This window comes from Mizuhopecten yessoensis, unplaced genomic scaffold (genome assembly GCF_002113885.1).
Source record: "Mizuhopecten yessoensis strain PY_sf001 unplaced genomic scaffold, ASM211388v2 scaffold3575, whole genome shotgun sequence".
In the NCBI taxonomy this organism is placed as follows: domain Eukaryota; kingdom Metazoa; phylum Mollusca; class Bivalvia; order Pectinida; family Pectinidae; genus Mizuhopecten; species Mizuhopecten yessoensis.
Genome location: NW_018405113.1, coordinates 1,555,890 through 1,571,782, shown reverse-complemented (window position 1 = coordinate 1,571,782; position 15,893 = coordinate 1,555,890). Strand labels below are relative to the sequence as shown.

Below are 15,893 nucleotides of genomic sequence, written 5' to 3'. Positions count from 1 at the left end.
GGAATCAAAGATGTTAATTGTTATTTCAAAGGTAGAGTCCATTTCATGATCGATAAACCTGTATTTTCACCTGTGGTTTCATGTACACATGATGATCACCAGGAGTGATTTATTATACCTGTTAAAAAATGTAAATTTCAAAAATTTCAATGACAATAAAGCATCCACCTTAGCATCACGTCATCAGGTGAATAATAACCAGTTAGCATAAAAGCCTGGCATGTATATATATATTCGTTTTAACAGGTGTTGTCCTTGTACATATGCATGCATACACTTTCAGTCAAATCATAATTCCTATTTATGACAAAATAAATCAATATTTAATTGCCAAAATGCTCGCCTAAACTACATGCACATGAAAGGCGGCATGACACAAACATCAACATTTTAACCAAAAACCTAGATTTTTACCATTGTTTCAGAGAATTTGTTAACACTCGCTCCGCTTGGCCATCATAATATATGAATACTCTATGTTATAAAATATAACCTGGAATAATACCGCAAACTCAGAAAACTATTCTATGCCTTATTCGATCTGTTTGACAATGGTAATAATGTCCGATAAATTCTAGCTGTCTACGCTTGGCAGTGCTTGAACAAGTTTAGTATTACATCTTCAGAAAAAAAAATCGCCTCGCTCTACTCGGCAGGGAAATTATAATTGTCACAATCTCAGAAATAATGAAATTCTATATATTATTTGGTGCCAGAAAGTAGTTAACATGTACAATCGACATGACAATTATAATTTATTAATTTTTTTGAGTCTTTTTCTGAGTTTGAAATTTTGGGCAACACCCAAAATAATTCCTGGGTCCCCCGCCACCTGCCACGGAATTAGGTTAGATGCTATCACTAACTAATGGAGTGGAACGTACATGTTGCAATTACATTAAATTACGCATACCTATTTTAATTGTATCTGGATGAATGAGTGCCCCAGCATTTCGTTTACACTGTATTTACATTGTATTTACATTGTATTTACATTGTATACGTCGTAGTTACCAATAATGGCATGACACGACGGGAGAGAGAGAATATGTTACCACGAAATTAGTTATCTAATTAGTCCGTGATACTAATTACTAATTACTAATTATCTTGGCTGTTGTTTGAAAGGGCTGATCTTAATCCCTCTACGCTTTCTGCGCACAGTACTGTATCATCCAGTTGGTTCCACTCAAGCGATGTTTTGATGAAGAAGGAGTTCTTGCATGCTTCCTGTTTGTATCCTGGGATGATTAATGGCCTAGAATTGATAATGTTCCTGTTTAATGTTGCTGATGTTTCATAGTTTTCATAACGCTTCGTGTTTGTTTTTCGCGTCCTTCCAGAGTGCTGAATTATCTGACGGTAATTCGTTAATTTAGTTTTTTCTTCTTCTTAATTTTACACTTTATGTCATTACCTTACTATATGCAAAAAATATCGGTTCGATTAAATTATACAGACTTCGTTAGTCAATGTTGTCAGAGGGGAAGTAACTCGTGAGAACTTACCGTTACAACTCTATTGCCTTACAGCTATTTCATATGCTGTGCACACGAGCTAATTATGTCGTGCAAACCACTTGGACTTAAGAATTTGTTACAGCTAAATTGGGACATTAAATTGATCAAACGCCTAAAACGTGTTAAATTACTCTGAACACCATTGTTTAGGTCCAAATATCCATAAGTCCCTGTCGTGCGCGCTCTGAAAGCACGGCTGAGTTTTAGGTGGAAAAGTTAGGTACTTATATGTTATTAGCAAAATTCATGATTGTTTACAAGATAATGCATATTTAATTACTAGTTATCGCATGGTATATTGACATGTCAGGTACATATGTAACCAGAGGTTATCGCATGGTATATTAACATGTCAGGTACATATGTAACCAGAGTTTATCGCATGGTATATTAACATGTCGGGTACATATGTAACCAGAGGTTATCGCATGGTATATTGACATGTCAGGTACATATGTAACCAGAGTTTATCGCATGGTATATTGCCATGTCAGGTACATATGTAGCCAGAGGTTATCGCATGGTATATTGACATGTCAGGTACATATGTAACCAGAGTTTATCGCATGATATATTGACATGTCAGATACATATGTAACCAGAGGCTATCGCATGGTATGCCGGCATTTCTCACGTGCACCCACGCATGCATTTTCATAGGGATCTATATATCTTCTTACATGCACCCACGCATGCATTTTCATAGGGATCTATATATCTTCTTACATGCACCCACGCATGCATTTTCATACGGATCTATATATCTTCTCACGTGCACCCACGCATGCATTTTCATAGGGATCTATATATCTTTTACAAAACACTATGGTACTGCATTTATAACAAGAGGCCTAGAGAGCCTGTATCGCTCACCTGGATATCTAAGCAATCATAGCAAAATGTTCTTCAAATCAGATCCCAGAGGTATGGCCAGACCCCAAGGCCAATCCTTGTAGCATATCTGCATAAGATTTGTCATGCCCAGCAATGGTATGTATGGTCTTTGGGTGGGGATCTGAACTGTTTCTAAGTTGTAACTCAGAAAGTATGTCCCTAGGGTTGTGGCCAAACCCCAGGGTCAATTATAATATCATCACTGCATTCGTCATGCCCATTACTTGTTTATATCGGTTTGGGGTGGCGATCTCAACCGTTTCGAAGTTATGACCTAAGGGTAAAGACCCCGGGGCCATCCTGGAAGTATATATACATTCGTCTCCTTATATTCAGCAATTGCATGTATGGTTATAGGTTGGGGATCTCAATTGTTTTCAAATTGTGACTAAGAAACTAGGTCCCTAGGGGTACGGCAAGACCCCAGGGTCAATGCTATCATGATTGTGTTCGCCTATTTTTTCCCAGCAATTGCATATTTAGTTTTGGGTTAGGAATCTTAACCGTTTCAAAGTTATGACCAAAGGACTACGTCTCCAAGGGTTGGGCCAGACCCAAGGGCCATCCTGGAAGCAAATGTGCATTCATCTCTCATACTCAGCAATTGTATATATGGTTATAGGATGGGGATCTCAACCATTTCCAAGTAATAAACTATTTTTGGCCCCACCCCTTAGCCCGGGGGCCCAGTCTGTCCAGTTGTACACTTGTTAATCCACACCATCTAGGGATGCTTCCAACAACGTATAGTTGATACCCATCGCTTAGTTCCAGAGAAGTAGTCACTTAAAGCAAAATAGCCAAATATAGGTGCAGTAGAGCAGACGCCTTCTTGTTTATCTTTAGTTTTTGTTCTTGCATGTTCTTGTTATCACCATGACATGAGTAGCCGTAAGGTAACTCTCCAACGTAAACAGAAGCAAAGTACATGATTTTTCAAGGGCAGCCATATTGAAAGGTATGTAGTTATGCCAACAAGCTACAGTACGAAAATGCAGGAGGAGGTATTTTCCGTCAGTTGTTACAAAGTAACATAACAAAGTTATCTCCCCTTAGATTCTTACTAACACTTTTTAAAGAAATGAAGTTCTATGAAATATTGCTATGTGTACATTTTTTTATCATATTTGCAAAAAATTACAAGGAAGTGATAAGTAAGCCTGAATGAATGAAAGAACGTAAATAACCAATTGTGTATGATATAATGAAGTAATAGATAAAGGGAGCACTTAGATACGTTCAATCACACTTTAAGTTTCTTTATTTCTTAGTGCCTTAAGACACATCGGAGAGTTGACAATACGGAATGATACAATGCCATGCATTATAATAATATATCCATATAATTTAATCTTGCTTGTAACAAGCATTGTCATTGGCTTAACAATTCATGTTATCAGCCCATAACGTAAAAAAAAATGACGTCGCCGTTTGTAACGTCGCTTTTGATTGGCTGATACAGCGGCGTAATACTTTCTAAGAGAAAAGAGTCCATCGATAAAAGTGGATTTCCACAGGGATTGTGTATAGTAGATTAAATTATAAGGATTGACTTGAATATATTTTTTATGTTATGTAGCCATAACACAACAAGAGGCCCAGAGGGCCTGTACCGCTCACCTGAATATAATGTAAGTAATTGGCATGAAGTAAAGATATAGCACTCCATGGTAGGTGCTGTTAGTACATATGAAATTTCAGAAAGATCCATCCAGTACTTGAGATATAGAGAACAAACTTCAAACAGAGCCCCATCCCTATGCCCCTACGGGGGTCATACCCACCAATTATACAAAATTGAGTCACCGTCACCGAAGGATGCTCCACACTAAAAAAGGATAAAATCCCTTAATCCCTATGGTAGAATAAGGACTTTTAAGATTTTACCTCTATTTTCGCTATTGGGCCCCACCTCTATGCCTACAGCGGGGTCAGACACACCGTTTATACAAACTTGGTTCCCCTTCACCCAAGAATGCTTCAGATCAAACATGGACAAAATCCTGCCATTCCTACCGAAGAAGAAGGATTTTGAAAATTTATGTCTATTTCCCCTATTAGGCCCCACCCCTCAGGTCCCAGGGCGGCCACACCCACCGTTTATACAAAATTGGTTCCCCACTACCCAATGATGCTCCACACCAAATATGGACCAAATCCTTTCATTCCTACAGAAGAAGAAGGATTTTAAAGAATAATTTGCTATGTTTCCCCTATTGGGCCCCACAGCTCAGGCACCTGGGGGGCCAGATCCACGGTGTATACAAAATTGGTTCCCCTTCACCCAAGAATGCTTCAGACCAAATGTGGAAAAAATCCTTTTATTCCTACAGAAGAAGAAGGATTTTAAAGAATTTGCTATATTTCCCCTATTGGGATCCGCCCCTCAGCGTTAAATAAAATACTACAATGTACGTTATAGGTTATGATAAACAAAGTATGAAATCAAAATGAAATACACTGAAGTAGTATAACATAGTGCAATGAACAGTATTGCTGTAGCACAGAAAGGGTCAATGGATTAAACCCCTTGCCAATAAGTTATCCATGGAAACAATAAAAACTGATTTTTTTTTACTTTTGATGACGCTGATGAAGATTATAATAGCATGACCAGCTACGGAGTCCACAAGAAAAAGACGGGTTTTCCCCTTTCACATCACTTCCTTGGAGAAATAAAACGAAACCCCAGCAAACACTACAGCTAATAAATTACAAACCAAACGCAATATAAATTAACGCCATCTCAATTTAATAATCAAAATTAACAAATTTGACACTGTTAAAATTATATCGCAAATGCTTATTTTTGATTTTACCCATCACCTTGTGATACGAATATGAAAGTAGCAAAATGTTATTCTTCACAGGTAAAATAATCACAGACATTTAATCACACGTGACATTTATAAACATGACCGTAATACAATACATTCCTAACTCTTAGTTAGCGTTATGTAATTCAGAGATTCAGTATGAAACAGCCCAGCAGATCTTGGTCATTATGGATGTACACATTTTTTTTTTACTTTACTATCTACTGGATTTTAAGAAGGCGGTGTCCTTTGAAAAGAATGAAAAACTGACCATTATTGAATATATAATAAGCCAGAATATTGCCATTTTGCGCAAAAAAATGTCGTCTAGAAATACAGGAAAACCATCAATTTGACCGGTGCATAATATCCACAATAAATTGTTGTTTTTTTTTTTAAATTTCATATCAGATTAAGATAATGTTGTGTTTACAACGAACAGGGAGAGGTATAAAGTAAATTTATTTAAATAGTTTGGACACGAACACATTATTACTTTTTATAAAAATAAGAATAGGGTAACAGAATGCGGATACATGTTATTCGTTTAAATAATCACAATCAATAAAACACATTTTCAATAAAACAGTGTATACAACACTGCTGGTTCCCTGACTACAACTCGGTGATATATCAGTAGTGTTTCCTTCCTGTTAACGGGCATCATATCAGTTTCCTGTGAACTCCACAATAATGAAATTTATATATTAGTAAATCAGTTTTGTCCGGAAATAGAGATGTCCCGATATGGAGGTCTACACTAACGAGGTATCAATGTTATTATATCATGACTAGCTTCAATCCATGCCGTTAGCAAGTAAGTATAAACATACATTGAGTAGCTTACAATGTATCATATTGTCATAGAACTTGGCCCGTAATCTTAAATCCGTCTCAACGTTCAAACTCAATTATAATAAACTTTATTTATTTTACAACAATTATGAAACAAGTTATTTTAACTTATATTAATCACTCTTGTTGGCCCGGATGTTAGCGCGCGGGGGGTCTTAGTGTGGGAGGAAATCGGAGTACCTGGAGAAAACCCACGTATTCAGGCAGGTGACCCGCAACCTTTTCACGTCAGATCGGGGAATCGAACCCCGGCCGGCTTGGTGAAAAGCAAGTGCGCTATCCACTGCACCACCCGACCACCAAAACTCAATTAATACACACAAACCGTCTTTTGGGGGTCAAGAAATTAAGAAGGATGGTTGTCACCGGTGAGACCATGAAGGAGGGAAACAGCTGTATGACGCAAAGTAATTCATTTTGTACCTATTTACAACAAACCATGTACTGTCTTTAAAGGTACAATCACAGGTGAGTGGTACATTTATCTATCAGCTACACGTTTAGAATAATTGTTTTTAATTCAACCCAGGTCGCGCTTACAACACAGATCAAATAAAAATAGCATCAACGTAATGTAATGTAATGTTGATGATACAGAGTTAGCAACAATGTCAGATCACTGTATCAGGATATATCTTCTAACTGGGTCAAAAAACTTTGATTAAACATTAAACTCGTACTTATAGGTACATAAAGGTACACGTTTGTAAAAAAAGATCATCATAAATTGCCACAGATCTATTATCGCATCAATCAAAAATTGAGATTTGTTGAACAAAATATAAAAAAAGTAGACTAAATAATAAAAAATGCACAGGAAAAACCATCACGAAATATTCCTTTTTTTAGATAAAAAAATCAGATATCTGGTCTCCAGAGATTTGTGCTTTGCATGACAGAACGCATACAAAGACTTAGAAGATAACATGGGCAAGACAAAATATTTTGACACCAATAATAGTATTTCTTTGTTATCATTATCAAAATGCTCTGGTCCCTTTGCTTTAAGAAGGGAATTTCATTTCTAATTCAAATACATAGATGTCGAAATTCAACAAATACATGAACTAGACAGTAAAACATTGAATAGAGGGATTTGTTATTGACTAAATACCGACAAAATTTCTCTTTTTTCAGATTATGGAATGCAATTATGATTCATTTGTCAGTTTAAGCACACCAAACAGAGTACTACACACTTTCACCATTAGTATATATACAATCAACAAATTAAGAGCGACCCAAATAATTTGGTCAAATCACGAATTATTTTTATTGCTCTCCTAACTGACTGGGCGCACCGGTTTCACATTTGTGTCATAGTACCATATAAGGAGCTTCTAATTTAAAGAACAATAGATTTTAATACTTGCAATAAACATTTCTAGCTAGTAAGAAATCAATACATATAACAATAATATAAGTGTAACCTATCAGAAACGACTATTGTCAATAGCCACGTTTAATAATTATAAGGAGGCATAACAATGGGTCTTTTCTAGTTTATACAAAATGATTGATAAAGAAGACCTAATCATGCCAGAACACTAGTCTTATTTTCATTGGGTTTTTTTTGTAGGTTTCCATTTAAGTTATCTTTTGTTCTTACATTGCCCTAGTTCGAATAACGACTTTCAACACAAAACTCTGGGCGATATACTAGTAGACAAGTTTAGGCAATTTACACTATTTATTAAAAAACTGTGAGGTAGGAAATCAGGTAAAGAATCACTATCTCACATCTTTAACCGCTATGTAAGTCCATATTATATCAATTAACATTGGAAATCATTACACCATTTTCAATCTACGATTTCTCATTAGCTTAATCAATCACTTGTGTGAGTGTGTTGAACTCATTTAAAAAAAAATAAAAAAATAGCTTGCTTTTAATAGATATTTTAAAAAGGTTGTTACAACTGTTGAAATTTAATATATATAATATCATAACGTATACCATACGTCACGTTATGTTCAAAACGCAGTTTTCAGGCACCCCTGAATATTATTGGCCACCCCAGAGTTAAAACACCTATGGTTAACAGATACCAGAAACCAGATAACATATTTCCAGGACTGCACTTATAATTCATGGATTGATTTTATGTTATTCATGCTTCATCTAAATACTTATTATAAAAATCAGTAAGGTACTCAGCTTTTGACTTATATTAAACACAATGTTATGTCGTATTCTTGTCACCGTTATGGTAATTTGTCCACCTCATGGATTAATATCACATAATTATTGTTTTGTCTGGTGAAAATTGATTTCAGCAGCAGATTTTTTTTTTATCAATATTGGAACATATTTCAACATCTCTAACTCAGTCAGCTAGATTATTGTTCGTATTTCATTTATAAAATTGATAATGAAAAATGATATTGTTTTTATATCAAAATCAATGCTATGTATTTTCTGATTTACAACCAGAAATTATGATTAGAGGGAAACACTTTCTTTAGCTTCCCCTTGAAGATTTGATTGAATCCGTTTTATTGGACCAGATATCTTTCAAACATTATCAGTTTCATAAAAACGTATGATTGGAGGAAGATACTTTTCTTAAATTATTATAAATAAGAGAAAGAGCTATAGACATTACATTAAACAGCCACTGCACACCAAGACATGGTCTTGTCCAGTTTAAGAGACTTGACCATTAAAACCAGCGGGCTTTGTCCAGTGTCACGGGCTGGACTCTCTTTTGGACCCACTGTGGGGGAGACCACGGATTGCTCCAAGCAAATTTCTGACTCCATATAAACGTAAACAGGACACCGTGGGCCACCAACAAGGAGACGATGATCTGGACAGTGGTCAAGTAACCCCCGAGAAGTACTGCCAAGGCGAGGTGGACTACAATGTCGAACAAGGTACCAAGGATTGAGTCGAAGTGCCATTCCTGTTGGAACTCACTCTTGGTCCAGTCAATGGAGCTCCAACTGATTATCTGGAAAAGTCAGATGTATGATAAAATCAGTAACAGTCAACAATATACTTTTTTTCAATGGAATATCATAGAGAATTTGAATATCATATCCAGAATATACATTAAAAAAAAATACGAATGCAAACGTTAAATTAGATTTACTGTTGGGCTTCATGAGAGGTTCCACGTAACTCATTTACATTAACACCCGTGATCACACAATCAGGACATTGTATTACCAAGTCAAAACATAATAAGTAGTAAATATTGACCCACAGTCGCCGATACAATGTACTCGTCAAAATTCTAGCGATTTGCAGCATACCATGTTACGTTTGATGTCTACCTGACAGACTTTCGGCATCAACATAAAAAAGGTATGATAAACAAAAGTGTTGTTGTCTTGGAAACAGTAAGAGACTGGTAATGTACAGTCGATAGTTGATTCATTAAGGAGCGGTTCATAATTAGGAGGGAACGGGAACAGGCGAACGCCGGTGAAAAAATAAGTATACACATTTTTAAGATCTGCCTGTCTCATAATCATTTTCCAGACGGTAAATTACTCAAAGTAATTTGCAAAACTCAGACATTCTACGATAAAATAATTTATTACATACTTACTAATAAGTACAGGTGTTTTTTTTGTATATGCGATACGACACAATTGCTCTAACCCATATCAACCCCCGCCGTATTACACCCCAAAACCCGTATCGGCCCCCGCCGTATCACACCCCAAAACCCGTATCAGCCCTCTCCGTATCGGCCCGCAAAACCCGTATCACACCCCTTTGGGAAATATTTCGTTTTTCAATATTTCAAAAGAAAAATGGATCATAAGATAGTAGCTTTTATTAGTAAGTTTGTAATAAACAGAATAAAACACGCCTTTTTCCATATCAAACCTCGACCAATATCAACCCTCGACCAATATCAGCCCTTGGGCTGATATTACAGTCTTTGGTTGATACTGGGTGTTACATAATAAAAGGCATGTATTATTCGCTATGTTTTAAATTATATTTTATATCAGCATCCATAATATCTTAAGACACATTCAGCATGCTATAAGCAATGTTTCGTTTTTTGTTGTTTTCCCCGACCATTTAGTGGATTCACTTGCGTACCAGAGCTTAACGTTCAGCATTTAGGGGAACAACTGGTTCACCTGCGTCGTTGTCAGTATAATGTGATCAGGCGGAAGGCTATGCTGGGTGCCTTCGACATGGTATATTAGTGAGGTAGCACTATAAAGTTGGCATCAGATTGCACTATCACAAGGAGGCAAATGCACCAACATACCCTGTCTCCAGCACACATATACACAAGCACGCATACACAACACACATGGAGGCACATCCTTAAATGACCTAGGCTGTTGATAGGACGTTAAACAATTAAAAACCAATCAAAAGGTACAACAAGCCCCCTAAACCTAACTCCATAAAGAGGTCAAATAACTTAAACATCGTAATTCAGCAATGTGATATGAAATTAGTAGTCTAACTTCAATTTGAATTAACTAATTTATATCGAACTTAAAATATGTTTTGTTTTTTTAAATATAACGACGTTAGCTAAGTCAAGACATCTTAGCGATGTACTTAATAGTAAGTGTGCATGACGTTGGCGGATACTTAATTACTGTTTTTTTCTTGAAAAATATTCACAAAGAAGGAATACTTTGTAAACCCCTGATTATATATTCAGGAAGATGACACAAACCTTTTTCGCTGGTTTCGTTTTCTCCCAGAAAACAAAATAGTAGAGATGTTGTAGAATCTGTATCCCCGCCAGCCACTGAAGTCGTTGTAGAAATAATACTGAGGAGCAGAATACTGTTAGCAGGTCGACAAGGAAATAGAATCGGAGGCGGACTAGATCTTTGCGCGGAAGGAGACGAGTTCTTGTTATTACCATGATGTGACTAGTCACGTGGTAACTCTCCATAGAGAACAGAAGCAAGGCACACATGTTTTCAAACACCGCCATACTTGAAGTTCAGAAATCTGGAAATACAAACGATACAATCACAAGATACTGACAGAAAAAAAAATCACAAATAAGTAGCCGATTTCTGATTCAACAATTGTAGTCACTGAAGTGAGGGCAATAATAAAACATTCGAGAGTACCTGGAACAGAAGAATAACATACACATGTCTTAAACGATTCCTATAGTACACCAGTGTACCTACTACCTACGATAGCCAGATCTACCAATGACTTGACAGTTTCCTCCACAGAAAAGATATATATACATGTACTTATGTAAGACGTTTACTTTGTTTACGCCCGGCACCAATTATCACCTAACAAACTGTCTAGGCTATTTTCACGGTCAATGACGTATTTGCTTTCTTGTTCTCAGAAATACCGAAGAGTTACGAAACAATTTGAATGAATATTGTTATTTTTGAAAATGATGTGAAAGGAGTATTCCTTTTATATAATAAGAAGACAGTTCTGTATCAAAAAGACAAACGTTTCATAAGACATTATTTCACATCGATTGTTGTTCCGCTTGGAATTGGGAATCTTTTTCCTGATTACTCTAAATTATCTCAAAATATCATTGCTTTGAATAGGATATTACTCAAAAGTCCTTAGTATTCCGTCAGAGATATTGACCGGATATTGGCGGTGTCATGTTAGGGACATGTTGGGAGTAACCTCAAATAATAGAAAGTGGTGTCTATATATGGGCTCCCGAAGAGTTCAAAAAATAAATCTGATTAGTTTTTGTGTTCAAGCAGCAAATAAAAGAAACGTTTTGGAACGAGGATAATGCGTATTTCACCAGTTATGAATCGAGATGAGGGGGGTCATCGCTTGTCTTCTCTCACACAAAATAACACCTAAATGTCACTTTGTGAGTAAGTTTTAAGGAGCATTTTCTTATACAGACAAGCTGACTAATGTGATAGTTATTTGTCGAAACGTCAAACAAATGTTTCATTAGATGGGAAATATAAACTCATGAACAATAAAACGAATGTTTGTTTTTTTCATACGTAAAATATTCGCTTATTTCGATTTTTCTTGTGAAACGTTTTAAAGTATTTTAGAATACTTTTGACCGTTTAAAGTAACGTAAATAAACGCCTTATATCTACTCCTGTTATTGTCTGATATCAGGTAACACGTACATGATAATATTTACCCCCGGACATTCACATCACATCACAACAGCACACTGTAGTTTCATACTTTAACAGTATATGATCCCGACAGCGAACCTACTACAATTCTGTCAGTATACGATTGCTGCGCACTCAAGAACTCTGTAAATCGCATCTATAAAATGACATATTTCACTTGGGAGACATGTATCGTCAATTTTTGCTTAAGTATGGAAAGTCATTGGTAGAAGCGCTAGCTGACACGTGTGTATTCGGGGAATACGTGTACCTATAGACAAGGCCAGGATAGCCACGCCAGACATCTATATCGGTCAAAATGTCTAAGTCTGGTGTCCGGGCCAGAGGAAACTCGCGCTAGGCCGGGGACACATTTTGCAAAATGTTAAATGTAGGACATTTCAATTTTTTGTTCTTATAATAATTAATAGAATGAGGGCAGTAATGTACCATAGATATCCATTTGGCATTGTGTATTCTGTCGACATGCCTGCACGAATGTAACTGAATACGTTGTACAATTAGCTGGGTATTTCAACGTTTTTAAGAGGATTTGTAAAATTTTGCTAAATTGAACTATTCTACTCGAATTTGATGTATTTGGGTTTCAACTGCCATGCATGTGCATGAAAAAATATTTGAAAGTGCTAGTTCAACGAGAAGATTCTAGCTGTTTGATATTAAATAATTCCGGAAATCATGCGGTTGCCATGTATATATCCTCAAAGTGACACTGCTGGTTGGTTTACACTGTGAAATTGGCTATCGACCTACTCTCTACCAAGTCTCGTTTACCTGTACCTGTGGACTTTGGACTTAACAATTACAGGTCCAACCCGTGGGCACTACACAAGTTTGTGTTCGCCATGTTAGAATGAGCCTTTTTATATCAACTGATCACGTTTGAAATAAAAGATTGATTAAACCTGCTATCATAAACTGCTTAGTTTATAATTAAATTCGTGTTCATCTTCAGTCTATTCAAAGTTATGTTTTTTCTATTTTCAGAGTCGTGAATTGATATGGCCGAGATATACATGTCTCGCTACAGGTATTTCGTAAAGGTTAAAACAACACTGTTTGTTATACTGGGCTTTGGAAGGCATGTAGACAAGATAAAAATGTCGGATTTAAGTTAAACGTAGGCATAGGTTTGGCCGAAATCCAGGGTTGTTTAGTAGGTAGTCATTACTTACTGTATATGTGTAAAATAAAGCGTTCCTTCACCAAATCATTCTACACATCGCTCATCGTCCTCAATATAAATGTGCAGATTCGGTAATTTAAAGAGCAATTGATGTGACGTCACTGCTTCAAGGACAGTATCGATGTAGCTGCCAAGGACAACACATATACTTTAACCAGACCATCCAAAGTCAATGTTAGCCACTAAACGTAAAACCTTATGTTCTATAAATAGTGAATGTGGACTTTGATCACTACGTTAGAAAGACTGCAATGTACAACACAGACATGCTTAATTAGGTACGTACACGTAATGAATCCCGAGGGCTGCATATGCTGGTATGCACAACACAATACATCTCCAGCACACATACAGGCATACACACATAGGGAGATATTAGCCAGGTGGCATAGGACTAGTAGTTAGCGCCTGATAAGGCAGCTCCTGCGAATTCCTCAATATTGTATTGATCAATATATATGCTTTTAATTGTATTGACTGTATAAAATTGTATATCTACGTACTTTAAAGCGCTTTAAGGTGGCTTATGTTAGCTAGATAGGACGCTATATCAAATGTTGTATATTTTATTTTATTTATTTTATTTATGGAGTGGGGAAGCTGTGCATGATCGAATGCCGGATGACCATGACCTTTAACGGTACGGTGTAGCCTTAGTGTCCCTTTAGGACACGCTACAACCAATGCCAGAGTCGTTTATCACAAGAAATGCTACGTGCCATTATCCACGTACCCGTTCACAAAAAGTAATGCATAGAGTTACCTTTGTAACCGTCTAGATTATGAAAAAAAAAAAAAAAGAAAAAAAAGAGACTAGGCTAAATAATCGTTCCAGTAAAATACTTGTTTGTGAATTGGATAGGATAGGTCACCGTAAGGTCGGTGGCCTGGAAGATATTGTATCATGGCTCTAATCCAGGGCAGGTCTGGTGTTTAATGAAAAAGCGGGGTTAAATACGCTAACCTAGTTAATAGATCTGGCATGTAAACGTTTTGAAAATATATTTGTATAGGGAATGTATTTGACATGACTCAATTTGTATAATGTACAAGCAAAGACTCCGCATATTGACCCATAAATTAGGATCGAGACATTGTCATGAGCACAGGGACCTGATAATTCATTATATACAACTATATGTATCATATCCCGATATACATGTAATATGGGCGACATTCATATCTTTTAAGGGTTCAGATCAGCGCTTGGTTGTATGTAACATCATTGAGGGAAGCCTTTATAAATGATTTTAATATAGAAAGCTGATCTGGACCCCTAAACGTCCAGTAGTTAACAATGATACTCCTGGGATCCATTCTCAAGTCCCTATGGTCATGAGCATTCTCAAGTCCCTGTGGTCATGAGCCTGAGGACTATATACATATGATGTTATAGCAAATGAGAATCACGTGCATCCCACACGGTACTACACGGGATACCACAGCAGGCCATTGGTCGTATCATCTTCGACCACATGCCTTAGTGTAAATGTGTCTGAATCTTGTATTGATTAACTGATTCTCACACTGGTTCTGGACGTTTACGAGGACTCAAACCCATCGCACATATAACGAAACACCATATTTTGGCTTTTTTCTGCTTAGCAACACAATTGTATTGCTCTGGTGTGGTATCTATTCATGCGCGACGATTATATGTGAAGATATCATGACGGAAGTATTTCGACAGCGTTACCGATGAAACAATGTGAAGAAGGAAGGCCCTAGATTCGTGATGAGGGTCGGATTTGACGGATCGGGGAAGGGAGAGGCTAACAGTAGTATAAAAGGACAAGAGATCGGACGATTTAGAAAGAGGGTTGGGAACCCGTAACAAACAACTTCAGTGTTCGTTCACGTAGTGAAAGCAGGCAAAGCTGACTATGCAAGACATGTCTTTGTTACTGTAACCTACGTCACATCATCAGCATGTCAAGGTCAATTACAGCGTCCTGGTTACAATGACAAACTACAAACGCAACTCATTGTTACTGAGAGACAAAGCAGCAGGCCATAGGTCTACTAGAATGCAGATAACACAACAACAGAAAAAGACTGTGTTAAACGTTAACATACAGATACAAACCTTCAGATAAACGGTCCGTGATTCCCTGAGCACAAGTTCTGTTTACATGTCACAAATACATCTCGGTCGGCACAATGCTTTTTACGAACGCACTAGTCAATGTTTTTGTCTGAGGTCACGCACACATGTGTATATATTTTCCCCGGTGGCGTAATTTGACTAGGACTGTGTAAGCACTGTGTAATCCTATACACCTGCAGAACGTATATATATGTGGTTGGTGAAAATCGATCTCCAGAAGTCGACACTCTATGCCAGCTTTAATGTTTATAAATTTAGCTCTCGACAACGTCCCGCACTCTATCGTACACTATTGATTTACTTACACAGGTGAATACCGGCACACACAGACACAAAATGTAACATGACGTATTTCCGGCTGGGATAAAAAAAAATAATTCTGTATTAGATTACCCATTTGAACAGTCTAGAATCTTATT

General features: G+C 36.8%; 1 protein-coding gene across 2 annotated transcripts; it reads right to left on the bottom strand.

Annotated features, from left to right (window-relative positions):
- Positions 1–5,616: 5,616 nt before the first annotated feature.
- Positions 5,617–15,789, bottom strand: LOC110447739. 2 transcript variants are annotated; one of them, XM_021493633.1, is made up of 4 exons: positions 15,454–15,789; positions 13,357–13,494; positions 10,747–11,030; positions 5,617–9,039 (listed from the first exon to the last, which is right to left on the bottom strand). In XM_021493633.1, the coding sequence occupies exons 3-4, from the start codon at positions 11,011–11,013 to the stop codon at positions 8,749–8,751; spliced, it is 558 nt and encodes a 185-aa protein (XP_021349308.1). In that variant the 5' UTR covers positions 11,014–11,030; positions 13,357–13,494; positions 15,454–15,789; the 3' UTR covers positions 5,617–8,748. The 2 variants fall into 2 exon arrangements, with proteins under 2 accessions (XP_021349308.1, XP_021349307.1); XM_021493632.1 differs by lacking the exon at positions 13,357–13,494.
- Positions 15,790–15,893: the final 104 nt, after the last annotated feature.